The sequence below is a fragment of the Phyllobates terribilis genome, unplaced genomic scaffold (genome assembly GCF_046119375.1).
Source record: "Phyllobates terribilis strain yellow unplaced genomic scaffold, ASM4611937v1 Scaffold_2__4_contigs__length_985480577, whole genome shotgun sequence".
In the NCBI taxonomy this organism is placed as follows: Eukaryota; Metazoa; Chordata; class Amphibia; order Anura; family Dendrobatidae; genus Phyllobates; species Phyllobates terribilis.
In genome coordinates this window covers 386,498,464-386,525,513 of record NW_027362762.1, presented here as the reverse complement: position 1 = coordinate 386,525,513, position 27,050 = coordinate 386,498,464, and the positions used below count along the sequence as shown (strand labels likewise).

The following is a 27,050-nucleotide window of genomic DNA, read 5'->3' as shown; positions in this document are numbered from 1 at the left end:
CAGCCTCGGCCCCCACTCTAAAATGAAGCGTCATCAGTCCGTTTCAGCGGCTGGGCTAGTCCCTGCTCTACTGAGCACACATCAGTTGTCATTTCTGACATGTGCTCAGTAGAGCTGCCTTGTTACTGTGCATAGTCCTTCAATGCTCAGGGACTCCCTCGCCGGCTCTGATGAGAAGTGACGAGTCGGCAAGAGAGCGCACTGTCTGTGCTCATTGTAAGTAGAGAATGCAGCGAGCAAATAAAGAAGAGACCATCCCGGTCCTCAAGAGTGAAGTCACTTGCAGGGGAGGGATTGGTTTCTGCTTTTCTTGCTGACTAGGTTTTCTCTTTACAATGCGTGCACTTTCTTGCCAACTCGTCACTTCTCATCAGAGCCAGCAAAGGAGGCATTGTCACTGTCCTTTGAAAGAATATGCACGGCTCTACTAAGTATATGTCGGAATTATTATTATTATTTATGTTTAGAGCCCCATTAAGTCCATGGTGGTGTACATGAGAAGGGGTAACATGGTAACATACAATACACAAATAGAAATTATAGTGAACAAACTAATAGTGACAGACAGGTACAGAGGTGAGAGGACGCTGCCTTGTGGGCTTACACCAATGCATGCTCAGTAGAGCAGGGACTAGCCCAGTCCCTGAAACAGACTGATGACACTTCATTTCAGAGTGGGGGCAGAGGCTGTGTAAGTGACTGCAGCCTATATCCCCTGATGACATCTCTTATAAGTATCCCAGCATGCACTGGAGGTTCTCGAACGATGCGTCATCAAACAGAAAGTAGGGAGAAAAAGAATGAAAGCAGTTAGATAGCGTAATGATGGAACGATAGAAATTTTTTCATTAAAGTGTATTAGAAAAGAGATTAGACTATTACATTAGATAGGCTTTTAGTATTAAAATAAATGCTAGTTTTGGACCACCGCTTTAATAACGGTTGCACTGTATTCAGTCATGCAAATTAATATCGTACAAAGTATAAATATCAGATAAGTCAAACATTTAACAACGTTTAGATCTGTTATATTAATATAAATAGAATATTGAGAAGGCAACCTTATGAAGAATATGCTAGAACAGTTTTTCTAAGCACTTTGACCAAAACTCTGATATACTCATATACTGTATGTCTAAATTAAACCTTTGCACATACAAAGTAATATACACTTTGGGCCCAATTCATCAAAGCTTTAACGCCACCATAGAAAGCTTCGAAAAGTCGCATAACTTTGGCATAACTCAAGGATTTCCTAAAATTTTGTTAATTTTCTTCGTTCATATATCATTTTCGCCCAGCTCCAACAAAGTGGGCTGAGCTGGGGGTGTGACGGGAGTGAGACAACTGCTGCTTGTCAAATTCATAATGAGCAGTGGCGTTTGCTACACCACAAATTTTATTCCAGCAGGGACTGGAGTAGGATTTGTGGCGAGGCGCACACAGAGGTGTATGCCACTTGTCCGACACTCCTGATTCATGAAGGCATGTGATCTCCACATCAAGACCGGCATCTGATATGCATCAGATCATCAATTTCTCAATATGAAGAACGTAAATAATGAGACATGTAAACCTTACATACCCGTTGAAGCTCCTATAGCACCAATGAGAATAGAGGGAATAGCCATCAGTAAGCAGCCAAAGGCAGCTAAAATAGAGAGAACTTGGGCATAGGTTGCTGAGGATGCTGACAGTACCCTTTGGAAATATGCTTGCCAGGGAATCCCTCCGAGAATCTGAAAAATTAAGAATTTGAAGCATATTAAGACTCCTACTTCAGCAGCAGTGTTAGTAATGTCATGTGTCATATCATCTCCATATAGAATCCATATAGCAATGCTAAATAACAGAATGTTACCACCATGTTTTTCCCCAAAAAATATAACTCCCTTTTATATTCACTTTCTACATGCTCTAAAATATTCTACACTTTAGGTGGGTTATTGACAATATTCTTGCTAATATGGCCAAATATTTTGAGTGGTTGAGGATGTTTAAAGACATAGTGGTATTGTCTACAGCATTTCAGAGCAGCAAAGGACTAAGGTGGATTTTTATAATTTTATAATATCCAGTAATTTTAATGAATCGAATGAATTGAATTTAAGTAAACTAAATAAAGAATTGCTGATCAATTTTAGAATATAGCTTTACAATGGCTGAAGCTTTGTTTTTTTCTATTACACAGCTTCAAGCACCTTCAGATGGCTCAAGGATTAAAGGGGTTGGTCACTTTATCTTTATTTTAGCAAATGTATTCGGGGACGTGATTTACTGGCACTTACTGATATATAAAAATTACAGATTCATGCCCTGTACTTGTTAGTACAATGTTCCTCATAGACTGCACAGAGCATCTATCCACAGAATGATGACTGATGGAGGAGACCATTAGCTTCCTCCAATAGAAAAACAGCTTTCCCATGTAAGGTGTTTGACGATACTGATGGATTGGTTGAGATGGAGTAGAATGGACAGCAAGCTGGACCAGTAGAAGAGTGGTGGGGATGACAGATTCAAAGTTCAGTGACGTAGTCAGGTCAGCAATCCCCAAGGGACATGTGTCACAAAGGGATTTAAACAAGGCATACCGCACGTTTGGCCACTTAATCTGTCCTAACGTTTGTCTGAGACTGGCAAAACCTAATTTACATAATGCAAACTAACTAAGTTGCTGGTCAGTGACCACTTCACCTAGCCAGGTGGGGAACTTATGGGTGATTGACTGGAGAGCCAGAACTCCAACCAGCAGGATGAGTGATCAGAGAAAAGAGAAGCAGCGTGGTCATCCACAAACTCAGAATGGCAGCGGTGGACACAAGGGTCAGATGACACTTGGTGACATGTAACAGTAGTTAGAAGCTTAAAAAATGTTTGTATATTATTAAACGCCACTTCATAGTTTTCCCCTAAAAAACTCTTATCCAATGCTAGGAAAAAAAGAAACATAAAAAGAATATTTCTGTAAGTCCACAATGATAGATTTGCAGCAGAAATGTCAAAAATCTGAATATTGTACATCTGGATTCCTGCAACCCTCACTCAGATATAATGCAGAAAATGCATCAAAACGTTTTTCCAAGGACTAAAGTCTGCAACTTATAGATGTGAAACCTTTAAAAAGGGTTGGGAATATAATTTACTAATATGTAATGTAAATGTAAATATTTCAGCTAATTCAGACTATAGCCCAATTAATATGTGAGATGCATTAATTTTCAGCCCAGAAATATCAAGGCTAGAATAGATGCTAAGTGTGACACTGAGAAAATTGTTTATTCATATACAGTGTTCATCCTGACCCTAAGTCTTCTCTTCTCATACTGTGCCCTTTTCACACGTTTTACAATCCATCAAAAGAAAGATTTGGAGAAAAGTATTGTTTACCAGAAGCAAGAAACTGTCAATCCAAGACCAGGCATCTTCTTTCCTTATGCTGCCCAGCCAGGGATCCTTGTAGACTTCTTCTACAGCTGTCACTGTGATGTCTGTAACTGCGGGATGAGTCATTGCAAAAGGTACACTGATCCACTGCAACACAAAGAGCCAGCATGTCTGACGTGACACTGCTCTTAAACATTGCCATTTTGTACAATAAAAACAAAAGGTAATGCAATTTATGTAATGTCATATGACAGGGAGACGTCAGGCAATCAAAGTAATTGAAAATTAGCTAAATGGTAAAATGACATGAACAGCGGTGCACGCTGTCCGTCAAGGGCACCGCTGCTGAACGTGAGTCTGGGCTTCCCCCCTCTCGTCATGTATATACACACATATATGAATATATATGCACATTACATAAATATGTAATGGCAAAGATAAACTTTATACCAAAGACACAAAAAACCCCAATGTTTAAACGTACCCTAAAAAGAAGAGAGGCAGCAGTATGCTGAATAGATTGTAATTAAATCCTTTTACTGATGGAATTTATGGTGATGCACTTGTTTTGACGGCCAGAAGAATTTCCACATTCATAGCCATAATTTTGTTATTTTTTCATAAGCATCAGTATGTGAGCTGTATTTTTTAGGTGACATTTTGCCACAAACGTATATAAGCATCACAGTTTTATTAATTTTTGGGGGGTTAAAAAGAATGCGTCATTTTTATTTACACCATAAATAAAATGTTTATTGTATTGTGCGGTTTGTTATGATTATGCGGATACCAGATATATTGTTACTGCTTCATGTTTATTTATTTTCCAAGATTTTATGCCAATATTTAGTAGGTGTAATAATAGTAATAATAGTAGGTGTAATAATAGTAATATTAGCAAATACCACCAATCAGAATTGTAGTATAGTTATCCTCATTTGCTATGTCGCTTACCCCATGTGCAGGGCATTGCAGTAGCTTAGGTATCCATGGTTATGACCCCTAACAACTAACTAACTAACTTTCACTATATGAGTGGTCGTAACCATGGAAACCTAAGCTACTGTAATGCACTACTCATTGGGTAAGCGACATAGTGAATCAGAACAACTATACTACATTTCTAATTGAAGGTATTTGGTAATATTATTATCATTACACCTACTACATATTGGGATAAGAGCTTGGAGATGGGAATACCACTTTAACCACTTACAGACCCCCCATAAAATAGTCAGGACCACACATTTTAAACATCCGGTTGGTCCCACTCCTACTCTGCAGGGACATTCTAAAACATCACTGCATAGTAGTGCAACTACATTCTCTTGTGTAGCTGTGGAAGCAGCGATCCAGCTGTGAGAGACAGTCAAAGTCCCTATAGTGGTTTCTCAATAGAGTTTGTCTGCTGAATCCACTAGTGATTACATTGTTAGGGATGTGGCACACAGGCACATTAACACATTGGGAGACAGAGTGTATGGGGTTTAGGGTGAAGACTTGTCCTCTAGTGCACACAAGGGGAAGTGGTATACTGTATAAGGCCGGTGCTATGGGTAAGATGGAGACTGTAGCATCGGCGTCTCTGTCCCCTGCCAGGCAGAGACGCTGTCCCACTCACCTCCTCGCTCACCGCGCTCCCCTCTCTGCGTCAGCGCTTGCAGCTCCCTGGGCACTGTGCTTAGGGCGCGCGCGCTCCCTCCCTCTTAGAGGGGCCGCGTGCGCCATCCTAAGGAGTCCCCAGCCAATAGCCGAGGGTCCTCCCATATATAAGGCACCTCCTCCAAAATGGAGGTGCCCGAGCAAAAGTTGTTGCACAGTGTTTCTAACCTCTGCTTCAGCCCTCAGGTCCTGCTGCTAGCCTGACTACCAGTCCTGCCCGCCAGCCTGTTACCTGCCTGTTACCTGCCTGTTACCTGCCGTGCCTGCCAGCCCGCTCACCTGGGAGCACTTGCCTGTTGCCTGCCTGTTACCTGCCATGCCTGCCAGCCTGCTCACCTGGGAGCACTTGCCTGTTGCCTGCCTGTTACCTGCCGTGCCTGCCAGTCCGCTCACCTGGGAGCACTTGCCTGTTGCCTGCCTGTTACCTGCCGTGCCAGCTAGCCCGCTCACTTGGGAGCACTTGCCTGTGACCTGCCTGTTACCCGCTTGTTACCTGCCGTGCCTACCCGGAGGCTCCTGCCGTCACTCGCCGTGACCACCTGCCAGCCAACCTAGAGACTCCTGCCGTCACTTGCCGTGTCTACCTGATAGCCTACCCGGAGGCTTCTGCTCGCCAGCCTGCCTGCTGTGCCTACCTGCTATTCCTGTCAGTCCCTGCCATCTGTACCGTGGGAGTCACCTGCTCCCTTACAAGGTCGTCCCCAGAGTAGCAGCTGATCCCTCTGCTCGGTCCCTCCCTTGTCACGGAGTCGTTAGCCGCCGTACGACCAGGGTCGGTCCGAATTGATACTTAGTTGCACCGCAGCACAGAGGTTCCACCTCCCGGACCCGTAACAGAGACCAGAAGCAAATCCACAGAGTGTGTACTGTGGACATCATGGATTGATGCCATATTAACCAGGAGCCCCCTGATGAAGTCTCTGATGGAAGGGTCCAGACACATGCTGTATTTATTTTGTTTTTAATTAATTAAGGTAACCTCTGCCTAGGTTACACAATTGACTATACCTGGTTTTGCAGCCCACACCCTCACTATCTGGGATAATAGGCTTGACATCAGTCAGTGTTATATATACCAATAGTCCGTCCAATATCTAAAATTAACATAGGACTATGTAGGCTATGTTAGGATGAGACACAACTGAACTGGGGAGCCACTTACGCTATAATTTAGGGTGCCAACCTCTGCGGCTAGGTAGGGCAGATACCAGGGAATTAATAGGGAAAGACAGATCCCCAATACCCTGGTACCTCATATCGCTGTGGTTATTACCTAAAGTTATATGTGTGAATATTCTGTAACTATTTGTCTTTTACATTCTTGGGGAAGTTTTTAATAATTTTTGAATAAAATATATGCTTATAAGGGCTAATTTTGATTGTCCTTGTGATTACCCTTTCTTGAATCACTGATGTGAGCAGCTAGCACTAACAAGAACCTATTTCAAGTCTTGCGGCACTTCTGGCCTTCTTACACACGCTGATGAAGAAGGGTGGTGACTAATGTGATCGGTCTGTCCCCATACAGTATCATGTTATCAGAAGACATGTCCTGTTTACTCCATGCTATCTTCTGGGTCGGTTTGAGGATTGGAGCCCTTGGCAATTGCCCAGTTTGCCTTCATAAATGCCAGCCCTGGTCATAGATACAGCACGTATCAAAGCTGCAACCAATCACTAAACTCAGTGGCTTGTGTCCTTTACATCTACAGTGCTGCTGAGATCAGTGATTGGATGCAGTGGTGAAGTCGATGTGAGATCACTGCTGCAGCCAAAACACAGAAGCCATTGCTGGGTAGAGAGCTGGCGCTGGGCCCAGGTGGGTGAATACTATCTGGCTTTGTTATTTTATATGACTATGACTGCATATTTTTGGGGTCCACTTTGTTGAAAGTTGAGAATCCCTATATTAATATATTATTGTTTAATAATATTCAATACCCTATATATAAATACATAGTTTAGTGCAATTGAATGATGGTATTCATTAATACTTGACCAAAAAAATTAAATTCAATCATAGTTCAGTTTTAAGTCTGAAAAATACAATTGTTGAATACTGTACAATAAGGCATTATTGGCTACATTATATGCAACACTCAAAAGTTCAGATATATGTGCAATAGTAGAGTTTGATGTGATTGACTAGAAGAACTAAGAAATGTAATAATGTTTGCTTTATCTTTTACTCACCAATCCTACAAAGATGCAGAAGAGCTGAACAACGTCAGTGTAGGCAACAGAATACATTCCACCAATAAGGGTATAGAAAATAGCAATCAGGGCAGACACTATCACTGAAATGTTTATATCAATATCCACTATAACACTTATGGTGGCACCTATGAGAAATACATACAAAACAAGCAAGTAGATTACAATGCATTCCTTAAAATTGTAATGTTGGTGTATCATGTTAAGCTCAACAGACTGGCTCAACAGATTAATTTACTTTTAATTCTGTTGCATGTTAACTGTGAACATTTGTTAGCAATGTTCTGTCCTACAAACAGTACTTTAGACTCTGTTCACATTGGACTTTCTGGCAGTTCACATAGCCAGTCCATTCCTTCATTACTGAGAAATCAGTATTTGAAGCAGCTGATGTTAGTGATGTGACCTCAGGAAAAGGAGTCGTCAGTCAAGCCGGAAGAGGGTGGGGAGTAGAGCTGGAGTGACCTAAGCTTCAGATCTACAAACAGATCTTCATCCTCATTTGAATATCAATTCAAATGCAGATTTCTCAGTAACAGAGGAATGGATTGATCATGTAAAGGTCTGTCTTTGAAAGAGCTACACGCACATTTAAATAAGTTTTTTTTTGGGGGGGGGGGTGAATGGGGAAAAATCCTTCTGACAGGTTTCCTATAAAAATACATGAACCTCGATTGAAACCTGGCATTGCCTATTATGAAACAATGAGCTCTGTCAAGATTAGTCTATATAATTTGCAAACAGCTCTTGCATAGCTGTCATGGCTCACTTATAAATGATGCAAGCATGAATAGAGCCTCAGACTAATCATTTTAAAATGACACAACAGATATATTTTGCCTTATATGTGGATTAATTCATCTTTAATTTACTTTGTCATTCTCCTTCATTGTGATCCCACTTTATTATAATCCTTGTACATTTAATCTGTGTATCTTTATCAAAGCAGATGCTAATGTATATTCATTAGGGCCCCCTACTCCCACCCATCCATCTTGGAATACAATGGCATGTAAAAGTTTGGAGACCCCTAGTCAAAATTACTGTTATTGTGAACACAAGTTGAAGATGAAATTATCTCTAAGAGGCCTAAAGTTAAAGATAATACATTTCCTTTGTTCCATTTTTTGTTCCATTTTAGGCAAAAAAAAAAAGAATATATTTTACATTTTAAAAATTACAAAAAGGAAAATGGGCCTATGCAAATGTTTGGGCACCCTTGGAGATTTGTGTGCTCAGATAACTTTGACCAAGGTTTCAGACCTTAATTAGCCTAGGGTTATGGCTTGTTCACTATCATCATTAGGAAAGGCCGGATGATGCAAATTTCCAAGCTTTATAAAAATCCAGCCTCCTCCAACCTTGAATCAAAAAACAGCAGCAATGGTTTCTTCTAAGCGGCTGTCTAGCACTCTGGAAATGAAAATAGTGGTGGAGGCCCACAAAGCAGGAGAAAGGTATAAGAAGATAGCAAAGTGTTTTCAAGTTGCCCTTTCCTCAGTTTGAAATGTAATTAAGAAATGGAAGTTAACAGGAACAGTGGAGGTTAAAATAAGGTCTGGAAGACAAAGCAAAATTTCAGTGAGAGCTGCTCGTAGGATTGCCAGAGAGGCAAAACAGAATCCCCACTTGACTGCAAAAGACCTTCGGAAAGATTTAGCAGACACTGGAGTTGTGGTACATTGTTCTATTGTTCAGAGACACCTGCACAAATATGGCCTTCATGGAAGTGTCATCAGAAGAAAACCTCTCCTGTGTCCTCATGCTAAAAATCAGTGTCAGAAGAATGCAAAAGAACATGTAAACAAGCCTGATGCATTTTGAAAACAAGTCCTGTGGACTGATGAGGTTAAAATAGAACTCTTTAGCAACAATGATCAAAGGTATGTGCGTAGAAATAAGGGGAAAAAATTTCCAGAAAATAGCAACTCACCAACCATTAAGCAAAGGGGTGGATCAATCATGCCTTGGGGTTGGGTTGAAGCCAATGGCACGTGGGAACATTTCACGTGTAGAAAGAAGAATGGATTCAGTGAAATTTCAACAAATTCTTGATGCAAACATAACAGCATTTGTAAAAAAGCTGAAATTGAAAAGGATGGATAATGATTAGTGATAAGCAAACGTGCTCGCCACTGCTCGATACTCGCCCGAGCATTACGGTGCTTGACAAGCTCGGAGAGTATTTCCGGGTTGCTCGGGCGGGAACTCGGGTCCCCACCCTGCATGTTTGGCACTCTTTAGAGAGCCAATGAACATGCTGGGATTGCTTGCCACGCACTGTAATGCAATAGCCATGTTGGTTGTGGGCATTACAGTGATTGGCTGGCCGCACAACGTCATCAGGTCTATATAAGACCTGGCGCCGCTATGCCCGTCACAGTCTACCCCGGAATCAGGCAGAGTAGGGAGAGCTGCTGCTGAGTCAAGGAGAGATTTCCTTGTTTAGAGTTAGCATAGGTATTCCACAACATATATCTATAAGTGATAGCAGGAGTTAGGCAGGCAGGCAATGTATGTGGCGGACTGCAGTGCACATAGTGCAAGAGAGTCCATAGCACGTTCCTGCTGCTGCTGTTCTTACAGATATTTGTAGACATAGCTCTAGGTATCAAGGGCCAGGGCAATTTTTTTTTTATCTTAATCCTGGTTATTTGCTTAAAAAGCAATTCAGAGTACACCATTTTTCTGCTCCATTTGCTTGTTTGCACTGCAGAATACAGCCACATCTGTTCCATATTTCAGCAATAAAAATCCAGAAATTTGAACTGAATCTGGAAAATATTGGCTTCCTTTTCCATTCTGTTGCAGTGTGTCAGTCAATCTATTCACACTAGGTCTCTGTGAAGAATAATATTAGTAAATTACAGTCCTGCTATTTAAAACCATGGTTCTCTGTTAAACATATCACATATAACAGTGTTCCAAAATCAGCCATTTCTGCCTTCCATTGTGTTGCAGTGTGTCGATCAAGCTATTCACACTAGGTCTCTGTGAAGAATAATATTAGTAAATTACAGGCCTGCTATTTAAAACCGTGGTTGTCTGTCAGACATATCACATATAACTGTGTTCCAAAATCAGCCATTTCTAGTGAACGTGGAAAATATTGTCCTCCATTTAAAATGGGCAAGGTGCGTGGCAAGGGACGGGGAAGTGGATGTGATGGTTATGGTGCATGCAGAGGCCGAGGTCGAGGCCGTGGGCAAGCGGAAATTGTGCCACAGCAAACACCAACATCTTGTCGCCCGACCTTCCTGTCCCAAAAGCTAGGGGACCGGAGCACAACACTATTGATCTCAGAGCAATGTCAAAAGGTTGTTGGCTGGATAGCAGATAATGCTTCTGGTCACTTTGCCACTACCACTAACACACTGTCTTCCACACGGCCAAATCTCAGTAGCCGTGAGATGTGCTTAACCTCGTGGTTCAGCAGTTGCTCAAAACGTACCCAGATCTGTTGCATCTGCTTGTCAAAGTACGCCACATGTGTGCCCATTTTAGAAAATCAGCTACAGCTTCCGCCGCCCTTGCTGTGCTTCAGCAGTGTTTGCAGCTTCCAGCTCACCGACTGGTGTGCGATGTCTCCATGCATTGAAACTCTACATTGCAGATGTTGGGAAGGATTTGTGAGGAGAAGAGGGCAGTTGTTGACTACCAGCATCAATGCGGCCATCAGTATTCAGGTCAGACTCCACACATAAGACCTCAGGAGTGGACATGGATGTCAGACATCTGTACCATACTCCAAAACTCAGATGGTGAGCGCCATAATTAGCGTCACAACCCCTCTTTTCTGTCTTCTGAAACGCTCTCTGCTCACAATTAAAGAGGATGCATTGCAGGCGGAGCACGATGAGATGGAGCAAGGAACCATACAGGGTGATTCCACACAGCCCAGCCTCATCTCATCCCAACGTGGGTTGGGTGACAATGAGGATGAGGAGGAGTTTCCTGTGCTATAGATGGTACTACCTGCACAGCTGTCAAACCGTCTGTTCAGTGTGGATGGCCTGAGGACAGGGAGGAAGAGGAAGAGAAGGAGGAGGAGTGCATGGTCTGTCATCCTCTTGGTGAGAACTTGGAAGTCTTGCCTCTTTGCAGTCATTACTGGTTGGTGACACTTCTAGACCCATGCTGCAAGGAGAACTTTCTGTCCCTTATTCCCTTGCTGGACAGGCCTAATAAAATGAGGAAGTACCAGAATGCCCTTGTTGTGGAATTTTTAAAAAAAATTCCCATCTGAAAACGCTGGTGGCAGAGGTCACAGTTCGCTGGATAACAAGGAGTGCAGGCGAGAGAGACACAAATGCAATCCAGCAGAGGCAGGGTAACGCTCTCAAAGTTCTGGGACAGTTTTCTCAGACCCTCCCATCGCACAGGCCCTGAGGCGCGGGGTACTCTCACAAAGAGTGCAAAGTTTCGGAAGATGGTTAGGGAGTACCTTGCCGACCGTCCTCCATGATTCCTCTGTGCCTTATAATTATTGGGTATCCAAGCTGGACACATGGCATGAACTGGCTCTCTACGCCTATGAGGTCCTGGCCTGCCCTGCCGCTAGCATTTTGTCAGAGCGGATTTTTAGTGCCGCTGGTGGAACTAAAACCAATATTCGCATCTGCCTGTCAACTGAAAATGCTGACAGGCTGACTGTTATAAAAATGAACAAGGGCTGGATTGGGCCAGACTTCTCAACACCACCGAATGATAGCAGCATAACATAAACTCAAATACAGTGTCTTTTTTTTGGGAGGTCTAACTCTATTTGCATGCACCTCTGTCTTCACACTCAGACATGGGTATAACCTTCCTGATTTTGTCTGTTTGCTCTTGTCCTCCTCCTTCTCCTCATTCTCATCCTCCACCACCATATCACCACTATGCCATATCACCATATCTACGTCTCTTGCAAGGGACATTGGAGTGCCTCCAAATTTTTGGAAGCCACTGCATTCACTGCATAGGCAAACAGTATGAGAGACCCACTCCCTAAAAATGGGAACATTGTTTTCAGGAGGTCCTCCGACCTCTACGTCTCTTGCAAGGGACATTGGAATTCCTCCAAATTTTTGGCAGCCGTTGCATTCACTGCATAGGCAAACAGTATGGGAGACCCACTTCCTAAAAATGGGAACATTGTTTTCAGTAGGCCCTCCAAACTCTACGTCTCTTGCAAGGGACATTGGAGTTCCTCCAAATTTTTGGCAGCCATTGCATTCACTGCATAGGCAAACAGTATGGAAGACCCACTTCCTAAAAATGGGAACATTGTTTTCAGGAGGCCCTCCGACCTCTACGTCTCTTGCAAGGGACATTGGAGTCCCTCCAAATTTTTGGCAGCCATTGCATTCACTACATAGGCAAACAGTATGGGAGACCCACTTCCTAAAAATGGGAACATTGTTTTCAGGAGGCCCTCCAACCTCTACGTCTCTTACAAGGGACATTGGAGTTTCTCTAAATTTTTGGCAGCCGTTGCATTCACTGCATAGGCAAACAGTATGGGAGACCCACTTCCTAAAAATGGGAGCATTGTTTTCAGGAGGCCCTCTTACCTCTACGTCTCTTGCAAGGGTCATTGGAGTTCCTCCAAATTTTTGACAGCTGTTGCATTCACTGCATAGGCAAACAGTATGGGAGACCCACTTCCTAATAATGGGAATATTGTTTTCAGGAGGCCCTACGACCTCTACGTCTCTTGCAAGGGACATTGGAGTTCCTCCAAATTTTTGGCAGCTGTTGCATTCACTGCATAGGCAAACTGTATGGGAGACCCACTCCTTTCTAATGGGAACATGTCGTTACTGTGGCCCAGCTCAATGTGTCTTTAAATTGGTATTAGGGTTTTTCTCAAATTTTGGCAACCCTTGAAGTCACTGCATGGGCATTACCACTATAGAAGACTCACTCCTTTATAATGGGAACATTTTTTTTACTGAGACCCTCCCCTATGTCTCTTCAAAGGGGTATTGGGGTGAGTCCAAATTTTTGGCAGCCCTTGCAGTCACTGCATACGCAATAACAGTATATGAGACCCACTCTTTAATAATGGAAACAATAAAGCATAGCTGACTGCTGGCCCTTTAAGAATAGTAAGGGCCGCCTGATGGCCCTATAAAAATAGTGTTTATGACTTTCAGAGTCCATCCTTCATAAATGAAACAGGATGTGTCTGATGATGTCTCACACACCACATGGACAAATAAGGTAGTAAAATGTTAAAATGACATTTCCTGGTGAATGCATTTTTCACCGTTGAAAGCAATGCAAAAGTGCAAAAACGCATCAAAAATGCTACGTGTGAACATAGCCCAAGGTGTGGAAGAGCATTTTTGTTTTTGGTTATTTATTTTGCCTTATATGCAAGTCATTACCCTGGAAACGATGTTCCATGACATTTTTCACAGGAAAATTCATTTTGGTTTTGTTTTTATATGTTTTATTGTGAATAGAGATGAGCGTTGTCTACTCGAACTGTTCGCCAATCTCAAATTCGAGCTGTTTTGGGCGGTGTTCGAGCCGTTCGGCGAACACGAACAATTTGAGAAAAATTCGGCTGTTCGAGGTTATGTTCGATAACTGTTCGTGCACCAAAATCATAACTGGATTTTTTCTCAGTAATGATGAAAATTAATGTTAATACGCAGTTTGAGTGTACAGCGGGGTGGGGGGAGGGGCAGGGGATGGATCTCTGCAGGAACAATGAAGATCTCCATTTTTTTTTTCTCTTTCCAGCATTTACAGTGGGGAGGTGCAATCTGTCAGCCTATCAGCAGCGCACACACGGAGCGAAGTGCTTTTTTTCACACAAGCAAGGGCATGTGTCATTGGCAGTGTATGTCACATGTCCTTGCCCTATAAGACCAAGCCATTTTCCCCGTCGCCACCATTTTCTCACTGCTGCAGCTGCGTGTTAGACGGCACCGCTGTTGCTGTGTGCGCTATAACTTGTTAATTTCAAGCCAATTTTCGCACAAATCTACAGATAGCTTGGGAGTAGGGAATAGTTGTGATTGCAGTCCTTTTAAGGACTAGGTTACAGCATTTCCTACGACTTTTATCAGGCAGGTCTGTGCTCTTAAATAGATAGATTGTGGGAGTAAAGACTAATTGTAATTGGAGTCCTTTTCAGGACTAGGTTACATGAGTTCCTATCAGTTTTTGCCAGGCAGGTCTGTGCCAGTGCTGTGCAAGTTTTTTTCACAGCATTTGGCTGAATCTAGCAAAGCTAATCCTTTTTGGCCTATTGCAGAGTGTGTTAGTCAGTGGAGTAGCCTATCTGTGTTGCAAGATATACCACCTGTGTATAGAATACCAATTTTTTTACTGCACCTAGTGAAGAAAAATCTTTTGGGCATAGCATCATTCTATTAGTCCATCTATACTGACCTCCATCAGGTTGCAAATTGAATATAATTTTTTTCTGCATCTAGCTCTGAAAAAATATTGGGCTTCTAGCTGTGTGTGGGACTTGTATTAGTCCATCTATACTGACCTCCATCAGGTTGCAAACTGCATATATTTTTTTCTTCATCTACCTCTGAAAAAATATTGGGCTTCTAGCTGTGTGTGGGACTTGTTCTATTAATCCATCTATACAGACCTCCATCAGGTTGCAAACTGAATATATTTTTTTCTGCATCTACCTCTGAAAAAATATTGGACTTCTAGCTGTGTGTGGGACTTGTTGTATTAGTCCATCTATACTGACCTCCATCAGGTTGCAAACTGAATATATTTTTTTCTGCATCTACCTCTGAAAAAATATTGGGCTTCTAGCTGTGTGTGGGACTTGTTGTATTAGTCCATCTATACAGACCTCCATCAGGTTGCAAACTGAATATATTTTTTTCTGCATCTACCTCTAAAAAAATATTGGGCTTCTAGCTGTGTGTGGGGCTTGTTGTATTAGTCCATCTATACTGACCTCCATCAGGTTGCAAACTGAATATATTTTTTTCTGCATCTACCTCTGAAAAAATATTGGGCTTCTAGCTGTGTGTGGGACTTGTTCTATTAATCCATCTATACAGACCTCCATCAGGTTGCAAACTGAATATATTTTTTTCTGCATCTACCTCTGAAAAAATATTGGGCTTCTAGCTGTGTGTGGGACTTGTTGTATTAGTCCATCTATACTGACCTCCATCAGGTTGCAAACTGAATATATTTTTTTCTGCATCTACCTCTGAAAAAATATTGGGCTTCTAGCTGTGTGTGGGACTTGTTCTATTAATCCATCTATACAGACCTCCATCAGGTTGCAAACTGAATATATTTTTTTCTGCATCTACCTCTGAAAAAATATTTGGCCTTCTAGCAGTGTGTGGGACTTTCTCTATTAGTCCATCTATACTGACCTCCATCAGGTTGCAAATTAAAAATAATTTTTATCTGCATCTAGCTCTGAAAAAAATATTTGGCCTTCTAGCAGTGTGTGGGACTTTCTCTATTAGTCCATCTATACTGACCTCCATCAGGTTGCAAATTAAAAATAATTTTTATCTGCATCTAGCTCTGAAAAAATATTTGGCCTTCTAGCAGTGTGTGGGACTTTCTCTATTAGTCCATCTATACTGACCTCCATCAGGTTGCAAATTGAATATAATTTTTTTCTGCATCTAACCCAGCCAATAGTTTTGGCCTAATACCACAGTTTGGCCACTCAGCTCTGCTCGGTTCCCATCCATTGTTTTTTTGTGCAAACAACTCCAGAGTTGTTAATTAGTTAACCACCAAAATGAGTGGAAAAAGGCCTGCTGCTGGTGGAAAGGGGAATAGGCGTGTTGGGAAGGGGAAAAAAGGTTGTGTCCGTGGGGTAGGTGTTAAAGCAACAGTAACATCTGCAGAAGAAAGACCATCTTCCAGCCAAACTAAAATGTCTACTTCTTTTAGCGGACAATGTGATAAGATCCCTTTCTTACGGCCACGCCAATCGCTACAAATTCCAGATGAGGCACAAAAACAGCAGGTGCTTCAACGGATATCAAGTGCTCCTTTAAGTGGGCTCTCCTCCACATCAACTTCAACATCACAAATACTCCAGTCCTCAAAGGTGTCACCCCAATCGCACTTGCTTCCTCACAGCTCCAAAATCTCCAGCTGCCCGTCTGAGTATGAGGTAGAACAGATGGTTGAGTCTGCAGAGCTGTTTACTCATACTATAGCCTGGGAATCAGAGGTCGACTCCAGCGCTTCTGTGAATCCAGACGAGGAAATGATCTGCACTGATGCCCAGAATCTTTATGAGTCGGATCCAGGACCAGACGCAGAAGGTTCTGACCATAATGTAGACCCTCATTCCCAAACTGTAACTCCTGTTGGTGGAGACAATGAGGAAGATGATGATAAGACTCAAATACCTGATTGGAGCGACAACTTTAGTTTTTTGTCAGGGCAGGAACAGGTTGGCTCTGAGGACGACGGGTGTGATAACGCACAGGGTGATGATGATGAGGTTGGAGATCCCACTTACTGTCAACCCACAGTCAGCCAAGAGATGAGGTCAGCAGAGGAGGTGGAGGAAGATGCTAGTGACGACGAGGTCAGGTTGCGCCTTCCTGGACAGAGACGTAGTACTGGAAGCACGTCAACAACTGCATCCTCAAACACAACTCTGCCTCTCACCACAAGTCGTGGTGGCTCTTCAGGTCGCATGGGTGCTAAGCCTTGCATAGCCTGGGCATTTTTTCAGATCGATAAAGATGACCAAACTCGTGTTATCTGTAACATTTGTCAGCAAAAGCTAAGTAGAGGCCAAAAAATACATAGTTTGAGTACTTCATGCATGAACCGGCACATGGACATGAAGCATAAGTTGCAGTGGGAAGCTCAGTGTGCTACAATGCGGCCTAGCCGGCCAGGCCAACCACCGTCTGCCATATCTTGTGCATCCGCGGCCTCTTCATCCTCTGTGACTGGGGGGACAGCAGTCACACCTGTTTTGGGGCGCAGACCTGCCACCTCTTTACCCGCAACAGCCAGCGTGATTGGCAGGTCATCATTTTCTTTGGAGGTGGTAACACCAGCTGGTGTTGAGCGCTGTCCGACATCGATAGCACCACCTTTGGATCAAGGCAACCTAACATGTCCGCCTGCATCTTCCTCACAGACCGGCAGTTTGCCGGGGACACCCTTATCAACCCCGTCTAAGCACAATAGCCAGCCCTCGGTCCCTCAGATGTGGACAAGTAAAAGACCATTTCCTCCTAGCCATGAGAAAGCTAAGAGGTTGAATTTCACCATCTGCAAGTTTTTGGCTACAGAAATGCTGCCTTTCCGCCTGGTGGACACAGAGGATTTTCGAGACCTTATGTCCGTCGCAGTGCCCCAGTACCAGATGCCCAGTCGGCACTACTTCTCAAAGAAAGGTGTGCCTGCGCTCCACCAGCATGTCGCACACAACATCACCGCTTCTTTGAGAAACTCTGTGTGTGACAGGGTGCATTTCACCACAGACACTTGGACGAGTAGGCATGGACAGGGGCGTTACATGTCGCTGACTGGGCACTGGATAACTATGGTGACAGCAGGACAAGGGGCTGCTGTCCAAGTCTTGCCGTCCCCACGAGTTGTGCGTCAATCCTCTTTATGTCAAAGTTCCTCCACTGCTTCTGCCTCCTCAACCTCCTCTCGGTCTTCCACCTGCACCCAAAGCCTGTCTGGTCATGCCACAAGCTTTATAACTGCGCAGAAGGGATCCTGCACATCTCCTTACTATGCTGGCAGTAGGGCTCAACGTCATCAGGCGGTTTTTACATTGAAATGTCTGGGAAATGTGAGTCACACAGCTGAGGAGTTGTGGTCAGCTCTGGAGAACCAATTTCATGAATGGTTGTCTCCACTGGACCTGAAACCAGGGAAGGCCGTGTGCGACAATGCTGCAAACCTGGGTGCGGCCCTTCGCCGGGGCAATGTCACACACGTGCCTTGTATGGCTCACGTGTTGAACCTGGTTGTCCAGCAATTTTTAGCCCACTATCCCAGACTAGATGGCCTTCTGCAGAGGGCACGGTCGCTGTGTGCTCACTTTCGCCGTTCGCATCCCGCAGCTCAGCGACTTACATCTCTACAGAAGTCGTTGGGCCTGCCACTTCACCGGCTAAAATGCGATGTGCCTACCCGGTGGAATTCAACTCTGCACATGTTGCAGCGACTGTGGCAGCACCGACAAGCCCTGGTGCAATACGTTCTGACTTATAGCCTGGGCCAACGAGATCCAGAGGTGGGGCAAATCACGTTGGAGGAGTGGTCTCAGATCAGGGACCTATGCACCCTTCTGCACAGTTTTGAAATGGCGACGAAGATGTTTAGTGCTGACGATGCCATTATCAGCATGACTATTCCGGTGATTTACATGCTGGAGCACATGTTAAACAGAATTGGGAGTCAGGTGGTAGCACAAGAGGAGGTGGAGGAAGTAGAGGAGGAGGAGTTGTATGTGGAAGGGCTAACATCTGCAAGGTCCAGACGGTCGGCAGCACCAAGGCGGCAGGCATGTGAGGGTGGGGGAGATGGTTTTACCAGGGCGCATGGTAGCAGCCAAACTAGTGAGGAAGGTGCAGGAGCCCAGGAAGAAGTGGAGGACGAACTGATGGAAGACTCATCAGATGAGGGAGACCTTGATCACATTTCTGTTGTGCGAGGTTGGGGGGAGAGGACTTAGGAAGGAAGCATGATTGTTACCTCGCCACCAACACAACAGGGACTTGGTGCTCCTGGATGCGCAACACACATGAGTGCCTTCTTGCTGCACTACCTGCAACATGACCCTCGAATTGTGAGAATTAGAAATAATCCTGACTACTGGGTTGCCACACTGTTAGATCCCCGGTACAAAAGTTAATTTGCAGAAATTATTCCTGCCATAGAAAGGGATGCACGCATGCAGGAGTATCAGCAGAGACTGTTGCAGAATCTTACATGTGCTTTTCCACAAAATACCAGTGGTGCACGTAGTGAATCTCACAGTTCCAACTTGCCAACCGTGGGACCGTCAAGTGTTCAGCACTCAAACCGTAACAGAACCACAGTATCTGCTGGTAACATCAATTTTGCGGAATCATTTCACCACTTTTTTAGCCCATCCTTTGCAAGGCCACAGGAGACAAGAAGTCTGACACATAGTCAACGCCTAGAGACGATGGTACAGGAGTATCTCCAAGTAAACATTGAAGCCACGACTGTGTCACTAGACCCTTGCTCTTTTTGGGCTTCCAATCTGGATAAATGGCCGGAGCTAGCCACTTACGCCTTGGAGATCTTGTCATGCCCCGCAGCCAGCGTTCTGTCTGAACGTGTGTTCAGCGCTGCTGGTGGTGTGCTGACAGATAAGCGCACGCGGCTCTCCACTGATAATGTAGACAGACTCACGTTCATAAAGATGAACAAATCATGGATCCGAAACGACTTTTCTACCCCTGTGTCATCCTGGGGAGAGTAAAAGCTTGATGATTGGTTAAAATCACCCTACCAACCGTTTTAAGCTTTCAAATTACTAATCATGTTTATCTGTATCTTGGCTGGAAAATAATTTGGGCTTTGTAGCAGTGTGCAGCACTGATTCTATTAGGCCATCTATAATAAGCTCCACCAGATTCAAAATTACTAATCATGTTTATCTGTATCTTGACTGGAAAATAATTTGGGCTTTGTAGCAGTGTGCAGCACTGATCCTATTAGGCCATCTATACTAAAGCTTCACCAGATTTAAAATTAATAATAATTTTTAGCTGCATCTAGCCCGGAAAATAATTTTGGGGCTCCGAGATGCGCAAGACACATAAGTGCCTTCTTGCTGCACTACCTGCAGCATGACCCTCATATTGTCAGAATTCGAAGTAATCATGACTACTGGGTTGCCACACTCTTAGATCCCCCAAACTTTTCGATCAACCTTTTCATTTTAATAAAGACCAAAAAAATGGTCATTTTTGAAATTATAAGCATTAGCAGGTTGTTAGAAACTGAAATCAAACAGTTTTCAACTCAAAACTTTATTCTAGGTGATGTTACATTTTCACATAGGACCCCTTGTTCGAAAGGAGCTTCTGAACTCTCTCATCCATTGAATTTGTCAGGTTTTGGATGGTTTCTGCTTCAATTGTTTTGCATGAGGACAGAATACCCTCCCAGAGCTGTTGCTTAGATGTGAACTGCCTCCCGCCATCATAGACACTCCTTTTAATGATGCTCCAAAGGTTCTGAATGGGGTACAGGTCAGGGGAGCATGGGGGTCACACCATAAGTTTGTGCCCTTTTATGCCCATATCAGCCAGAGATGCAGATGTTTTATGTGCAGCATGAGATGGTGCATTATCATGCAGAAAAATGATCTTGCTGTGAAACACACGGTTCTTCTTCTTGAACCATGGCAGGAAGTGCTGTTTGAGAAAATCCACATACATTATGGAGTTCATCTTTAGCGCCTTCAGGGATCCTAAAGGGGCCGACAATCTCTCTCCCCATGATTCCAGCCCAAAACATTACTCCACCTCCTCCTTGTTGGCGCTGTAGCCGTGTTTGCGTGGGGTGTCCATCAACCAGCCATCCTCCACTCCATCCATCTGGACCATCGAGCGCTGCACGGCACTCATCCGTGAACAAAACAGTTTTGAAATCAGTCTTCATGTAATGTTTGGCCCACTGGAGCCGTTTCTGCTTGTGTGAAGTGGATAGAGGAGGTCGACAGGATGGCGTATGCACAGCTGCAAACCTCTGAAGGACCCTGCATCTTGTTGTTCGGGGGACGTTGGAGGCACCAGCAGCTTCAAAAACTTGTCTGCTGCTATGACAAGGCTTTTTTGCCGCTGCTCTTTTAACCTGACGTAATTGCCTGTAGGAAAGAGTCCTCAATTTGCCCTTATCAGCACGCACACGTGTGTACTGTGAATCAGCTACATACTTCTTGATTGCCAAGACACTTCATCCTGATCATCGCACAATGTTGATTGTAGTCATGCCTTGACCTAAACACTCCACAATTTGTTGCTTCTCAGCAGCCGACACATCCTTTTTCTTTCCCATTTTGGCAGAAAATGTAGGCTGCTTAATAATGTGAGACAGCCTTCTTAAGTAGTCTTGCCTTTCATTGGACACACCTGCCAAACTAATTAGCACAGGTGTCTGCAATTGCTTACAGTGATATAAAGAGCCCTGACACACATCACCATCAATGAGTTTAACTGACAAACAAACAAATTCTTCCCTTATCACTCCTAAACACTTTCTGCATAATAATTTGGAACACAGTGTACATGTGCTTTTCCACAAAACACCAGTGGTTCACGTAGTGAATCTTACAGTTCTAACTTGCCAACCGTGGTCTGTATGGAGTTGTTCAATAAAGGGCCCAAAATTAAGATAACATAGATGGGAGAGGTCTCTATGAATAGGAATTCCTAAGTATTTGATACCCTGTGAGGGCCAGGCAAAGGGTAAGTTGGACTGGATGGAATCCTATATGGATTTGGGGGGGGAGACATCGAGGGCCTCAGACTTCGCTGCATTGATTTTAAAATTTGACCATGTAACAAAGTGATCTATTTCAGCCATAACAGCATGGATGGATATATGTGATTGAGTGATATATACTAGGACATCATCAGCAAATAGAGAGCACTTGTACTCGGTGCCTCCCACCTCAATCCACCTAATTTTGGGGTTATGGCGAATTGATGAGAGCAGGTGCTCCGTCACTAGGATGTATAAGAGAGGGGACAGAGAACATCCCTGCCTTGTCCCATTGGTGATTGTGAAAGGTGATGAAAATGTTCTGACGCGCCCCCTGGGCCTTGGGACACCCGGAGCCGGACCCTTTTTGGTGGATGCTGGTGGTTGTAGTCTCCGTGGCGGCAACCCGGTTCCGTGGCTCAGGGCGGTCAAACCAGTGGCGGAACTATTTATGTGGTTTTGATGTTTAAATGTCCGACTACGCCACCCGTGGATTGCGGTCAGAGTGAACCGCCGCTCCAGGGCAGACCGCTGAGGCTGGTGTTGTGGGTGCAGCAGAGCGTAGCATAACTCCCCACGGGAGGAGTATAGCCTCAGGGCAGTGTATGCGGAGGATGGGGGTGATGTTACAGGGCAGCAGCAGTAATGACACGGAGTCAGTGATGCAGTCCAGGGCCTTTACTCACAGTTCTTATTATCCAGACCACGTCTGCAGGTAACGGCTGCCCACGTCGTACTGTGCTCACCAGGTGAGGGGCTCAGACAACTCCCAGATAACTTTGGAGTGCTTCACAGGACCCCCTTTGTGTGTCCTTTGTCTGGCCTTTCTTACCAACCCTTCTGTCCGGCTGCCTCGGGCCTCCTCTTGGTAAACTTGGCGCCAGTTTCCCTGACCCTATGTGGTGCCTTCCTAGCGGGTGTAGCGAGGGGCTGCGCCACATAAAATGTCACAGCCTCCTGTTTCTAGCTGAGGGTCGTTTCCTGCCTCCACTAGTTTCGGGGACCGGTCTCCCCCTTTGGCCTGACCCCTCCACGCAGGTGGATTCGGGCGTGCGGTGGCGACTCGCCCGTCCGCACCCCTGAGATCCCTTCGTTCCTCATTCCTGGAGCCTTCTCCGCTCCTCTTCCTTCCTTCTCCCTCTTCCAGGCCTGGGCCTCTGTTACTAGGCCCGCCTCCGGAGCAGAGCTCATGCAGAGCCCCTGCTCCCTGCCACTTCTGCTCAGACTTCTCTGCACTGAACTAAGATGGTGCCCACCTTTTATACTCCCTTCTCAATGCACCCAGGAACTGCTTCCTCCCTGCTCCTGCACTACAGGGTTCCCCTTCCTCAGTGTTCCCTCCCCCCACTCCAGCCAGGGACAGGGACTGTCGTGCCCATCTCAGGGGCATATTGGTCGCCCTGCCCCACGGCAATGTGGTGTAATGCATGCAGGTGTCGGGTCCTGATCCACACTACATCCTTACCTGAGAGTGAGATATCACACCTCTGGGTGAGGTGCAATACCTCTGTAGCAACCGAGCCCTCAGGGTGCTACAGTTCCATTTATCTTCAGCCTAGGTGACGTATTGCGATACAGGGCCGTGATTTTGGCTATAAAAGGGTCCCCTAGACCCCTACCCCAAGCTTTTTAAGAGAATCATATATGGCGTGCCAGGAGACTCTATGGAATGCTTTCTCAGCATCCAACGAGAGTATCTAATTACAAATTTTTAACTGCATCTAGCCCAGGAAATACTTTGTGCCTAGTAGCAGGGTCTGCTAGTCAGCGGATTATCCCGGCTGTTAAGCAAGCTACACCACCTGTAGTTTGGACACTTCATTTTTTCAAAGGAAATGCTTCGGGACCACGGGATACTCAGTGAAGAGCATCAGGAGGCACCCCAAGGCATAGGGGCTCGGACTGGCAGTAGGATGCCTTGCGGTGGACAGCCGAGCTCGATCCTTATAAAAGCTTTTTAACTGCAGCAGCTTTAGTGGACGCTACTGGAGCTGGAATTACGCGGCTGCTGGCATGAGACTTGCCCTCCAATAGATCCTTGTAAATGGATTTAAAGTGTATTTATTCAAATTAGAGAGACAATTTAAATTAAAAAGCTTAGAGCTGCCTCCACCACAGGGGGGCTCGCTCGACCCACCAGCGGACAGGCACCAGTATTGGGAGAGGGGGGCTGGCCGTCAGGGTTCACCGCGGCTCTGCCACAAACCCGGCGACACGGAGGTGACACGGGCAGGAGCGGACTGAACGTGTCGGCTTCTCACTTTTTGGATTTTAGAAGGGCATGACATGCCTATATCTGTGTCTCCCCCTCCTTTTACTCCTCCACCTCTTTTCTTTTCGCATGACTATATGTACTTGTCACTTTTCCATGTGTTAGTTGTGTCTTCTGAGCAGTTTGTCAGCTTTTGGACACCTTTGAAGGTGTTGTCTATGTGTTTCTGTGTTTTTGTTTGCCTGCCATTGGTTTTAAAGGTGTTCGAAGGTGTTCGACGAACAGTTCGACGAACAGTTTGGCGAACACACGGGTGTTCGACGAACCGAACCGAACTCGAACACTACGGGGGTGGCTCAACACTAATTGTGAATCCGTAAAAGTAGCATAATGCCTCTAACAACATTGTTGACAGCAGTGACCTGTAAGTCAGAGATACTTCCAGGGGTCTTCTCCATGCTGTTCCCATGTCAATTGAGCACTGTTCCCATTGATTTGGGAAATTTTTAGGCTCTCTGCAGACGGCCGGTGGGAGCTGCCGGAAAAATGCTCAAGTTTCCCATAGACTTACATTGGTCTCGTTATTCGGACTGAGCACTCGAGCATTCCAATTTGCTCGACCCGAGCAACGAGTAGCTGAGCATTTTACTGCTCGCTCATCACTAATAATGATCCTAAAGACACATCAAAATCTGCAATAGATTACCTCAAAAGGCGCAAGCTGAAGGTTTTACAATGGCCCTCACAGTCCCTGATATGAACATTATTGAATATCTGTGGCTAGACCTCAAAATAGCAGTGCATGCAAGACGACCCAGGAATCTCATAGAACTCGAAGAATTTTCCAAGGAAGGACGGATGAAAATTCCTCAAACAAGAATTAAAAGACTCTTGGCTGGCTACAAAAAGTGTTTACAATCTGTGGTACTAGGTACTAACCATGAAGGGTGCCCAAACTTTTTCATTGGCCCATTTTCCTTTTTGTAATTTTTAAAATATAAAAGATGAAAATATATATATATATATTTTTTTTTTCCTAAAATACAAAGGAGATGTGTCATCTTTAATTTTAGGTCTTTGAGAGATCATTCATCTTCAACTTGCTTAACTGTTCACAATAACAACATTTTTTACCAGCGGTGCCCAAACTTTTACATACCACTGTGCATAATTTTGTATTGCACTTGAACAAATTTTCTTGGCCTGTAATGTGATACCGCATTCACTATTGAGCCATAGCGAGCTGACATTTTGATAAAGAGACAATTATAAAATTCAATACAAATAAGTTAACTCTCACAATACAGATAAATTTGTTAAATTGAACTTTTACCCCCTAAGACATAACTTTTGTGTAGCTTTTTAAAAGATAAATCAATTTATCACTTCATGCCCATAAAGCGCTGCTGTGGCAGCACAAAATGGCATTTGACGTTCAGTATACATCAGTCTGGATGTGCAATGGGGTGTGATGATGCATTTTCAGCTCCTCTGCCTTAGGTTGCATTTCCTACCTAGCACCACCCTCCTCTGGTTGACTGACAGGTTGTTGGCTGTTTACTAGAGCCAACAACCTGTCAATCAACCAAAGTAGGCATTAAATACAGTGTGAAGCTGAGGAGCTGGAAGTGCATTGTTACATCTCATCAGCAGCATGATATAGAGAAAGAGACCTTGATTCCAGCAATGTATCACTTACTGGGCTGCTTACTGTAGATTTGATAAAGTCACTGTTTCATCAGTAGGAGATTACAATTAGAAAACTAGTAAACCTGCTGCAATGTAGTTCTCCTTATTCATAAGCTCTGTATAGCCTCACCTCTACGAGGGATTGGCAGCTTTCTGCCTATGCACAGCGTACATAGCTGTCCATTTGCTGTGTCTGAGAGGTTATTCAGAGCTCAGCATTTAAAGAACTGGTAGATCTTCAGCAGGGAAAACAATGATTAGAGAAACATAGCAAGAAGATTGTGGGTGAAGAATGGATTAATTCTAAGAAGGGGTTGTCCAATCCAGAGTAGCTATTAAGGGGTTGTCCAGTTGAGAGACAACCTGTTACAGAGGAGTTTAATAAAATAAATAGTGTCAAAATCCTGAGATTTGCTTTATAAAATATTTCTGGGTGGTTTGTACTGGTTTATTTTTAACAATTTGACAATTTGCAAAAACATATTACTTGACCAATCTGTCAAGTGCATGATATTCAGAATTTTACTATTATACTTTGTTATTTTTCTATTCTTGAAAATGATTGAGGATGATATTTTTGTATATGATTAGTCTGCTGTCTTGTTTTTAGCCCTTTTAGCATGTTGCAATTTTTTTTTTAAACTATTAACGTTTAAAACCAGAATAATTCCATCAATATTACTGAGATAATTGTCATCACAAACAGTCAGAATGTAAACAAGCACCTTACTGTTTCATCTAATCACGACACAGTTGGAAATTAGAGTAAATTATGTTTATTAGAGCTAGAAAAGCTTGGCCTGAAGCAGGAGAAATAGACCAGACAACCTAAGACAAATGCACTTGAATCAAATCTAAGTGGCAGCAACAGAGGTAAATCACTACCAATTTGGGATTCTTACAAAGATGACTCACAAGACGCAAGTGTCAAGTTATTACAAGCTCCCAGAAACAAAATGTTGCTTATTTAAAAGGTAAATCTGGGCTGTTTGATTTATTTCATATCATTACCTGGGAGATGAAAGCCCAGACTTTAGACCCCCACTCGTACTGTAGAGAAGCGTTTCCCCTCTCCCCAGCATGATGTAAAAATTGCCACCTACTTCTCTCATTACATTTCAAAGGAACATCCTTAATTCATAGTACATGAAAGAGTGTCCATGTAATGACTATTAATGCATCCACATGAGCTCCACATATAATTGTCATACATGACATGCTGAAAAATTGACATGTCAAACATAATTACAAAAATGGTCCCTATTTTTTTTTCATTTTTTAGAGAGGTATGTATGCTGTAATACTGTTGCCAACATTTACATTTTAGATGGGATGGCGAAAAGTTGTAAATTTAAATAAACTAAAATAAAAGGGCATGTCAAAGATAAGAAAGAGTCTTTTTTCCTTGTTTCCCCCCAGGAACTGTGCCACTCTT

At 43.9% G+C, this 27,050-nt stretch overlaps 1 protein-coding gene across 3 annotated transcripts in view; it reads right to left on the bottom strand.

Annotated features, from left to right (window-relative positions):
• SLC5A7 (solute carrier family 5 member 7) overlaps window positions 1–27,050 on the bottom strand; it is a 55,440-nt gene that overhangs the window by 15,730 nt on the left and 12,660 nt on the right. For all 3 annotated transcript variants that reach the window (XM_073664811.1, XM_073664810.1, XM_073664812.1), the window contains exons 5-7: window positions 7,243–7,391; window positions 3,391–3,534; window positions 1,586–1,739 (exon numbers count right to left, since the gene is read on the bottom strand). In XM_073664811.1, coding sequence (XP_073520912.1) covers window positions 1,586–1,739; window positions 3,391–3,534; window positions 7,243–7,391 — 447 coding nt within the window. The remainder of the gene's footprint in view (window positions 1–1,585; window positions 1,740–3,390; window positions 3,535–7,242; window positions 7,392–27,050) is intronic.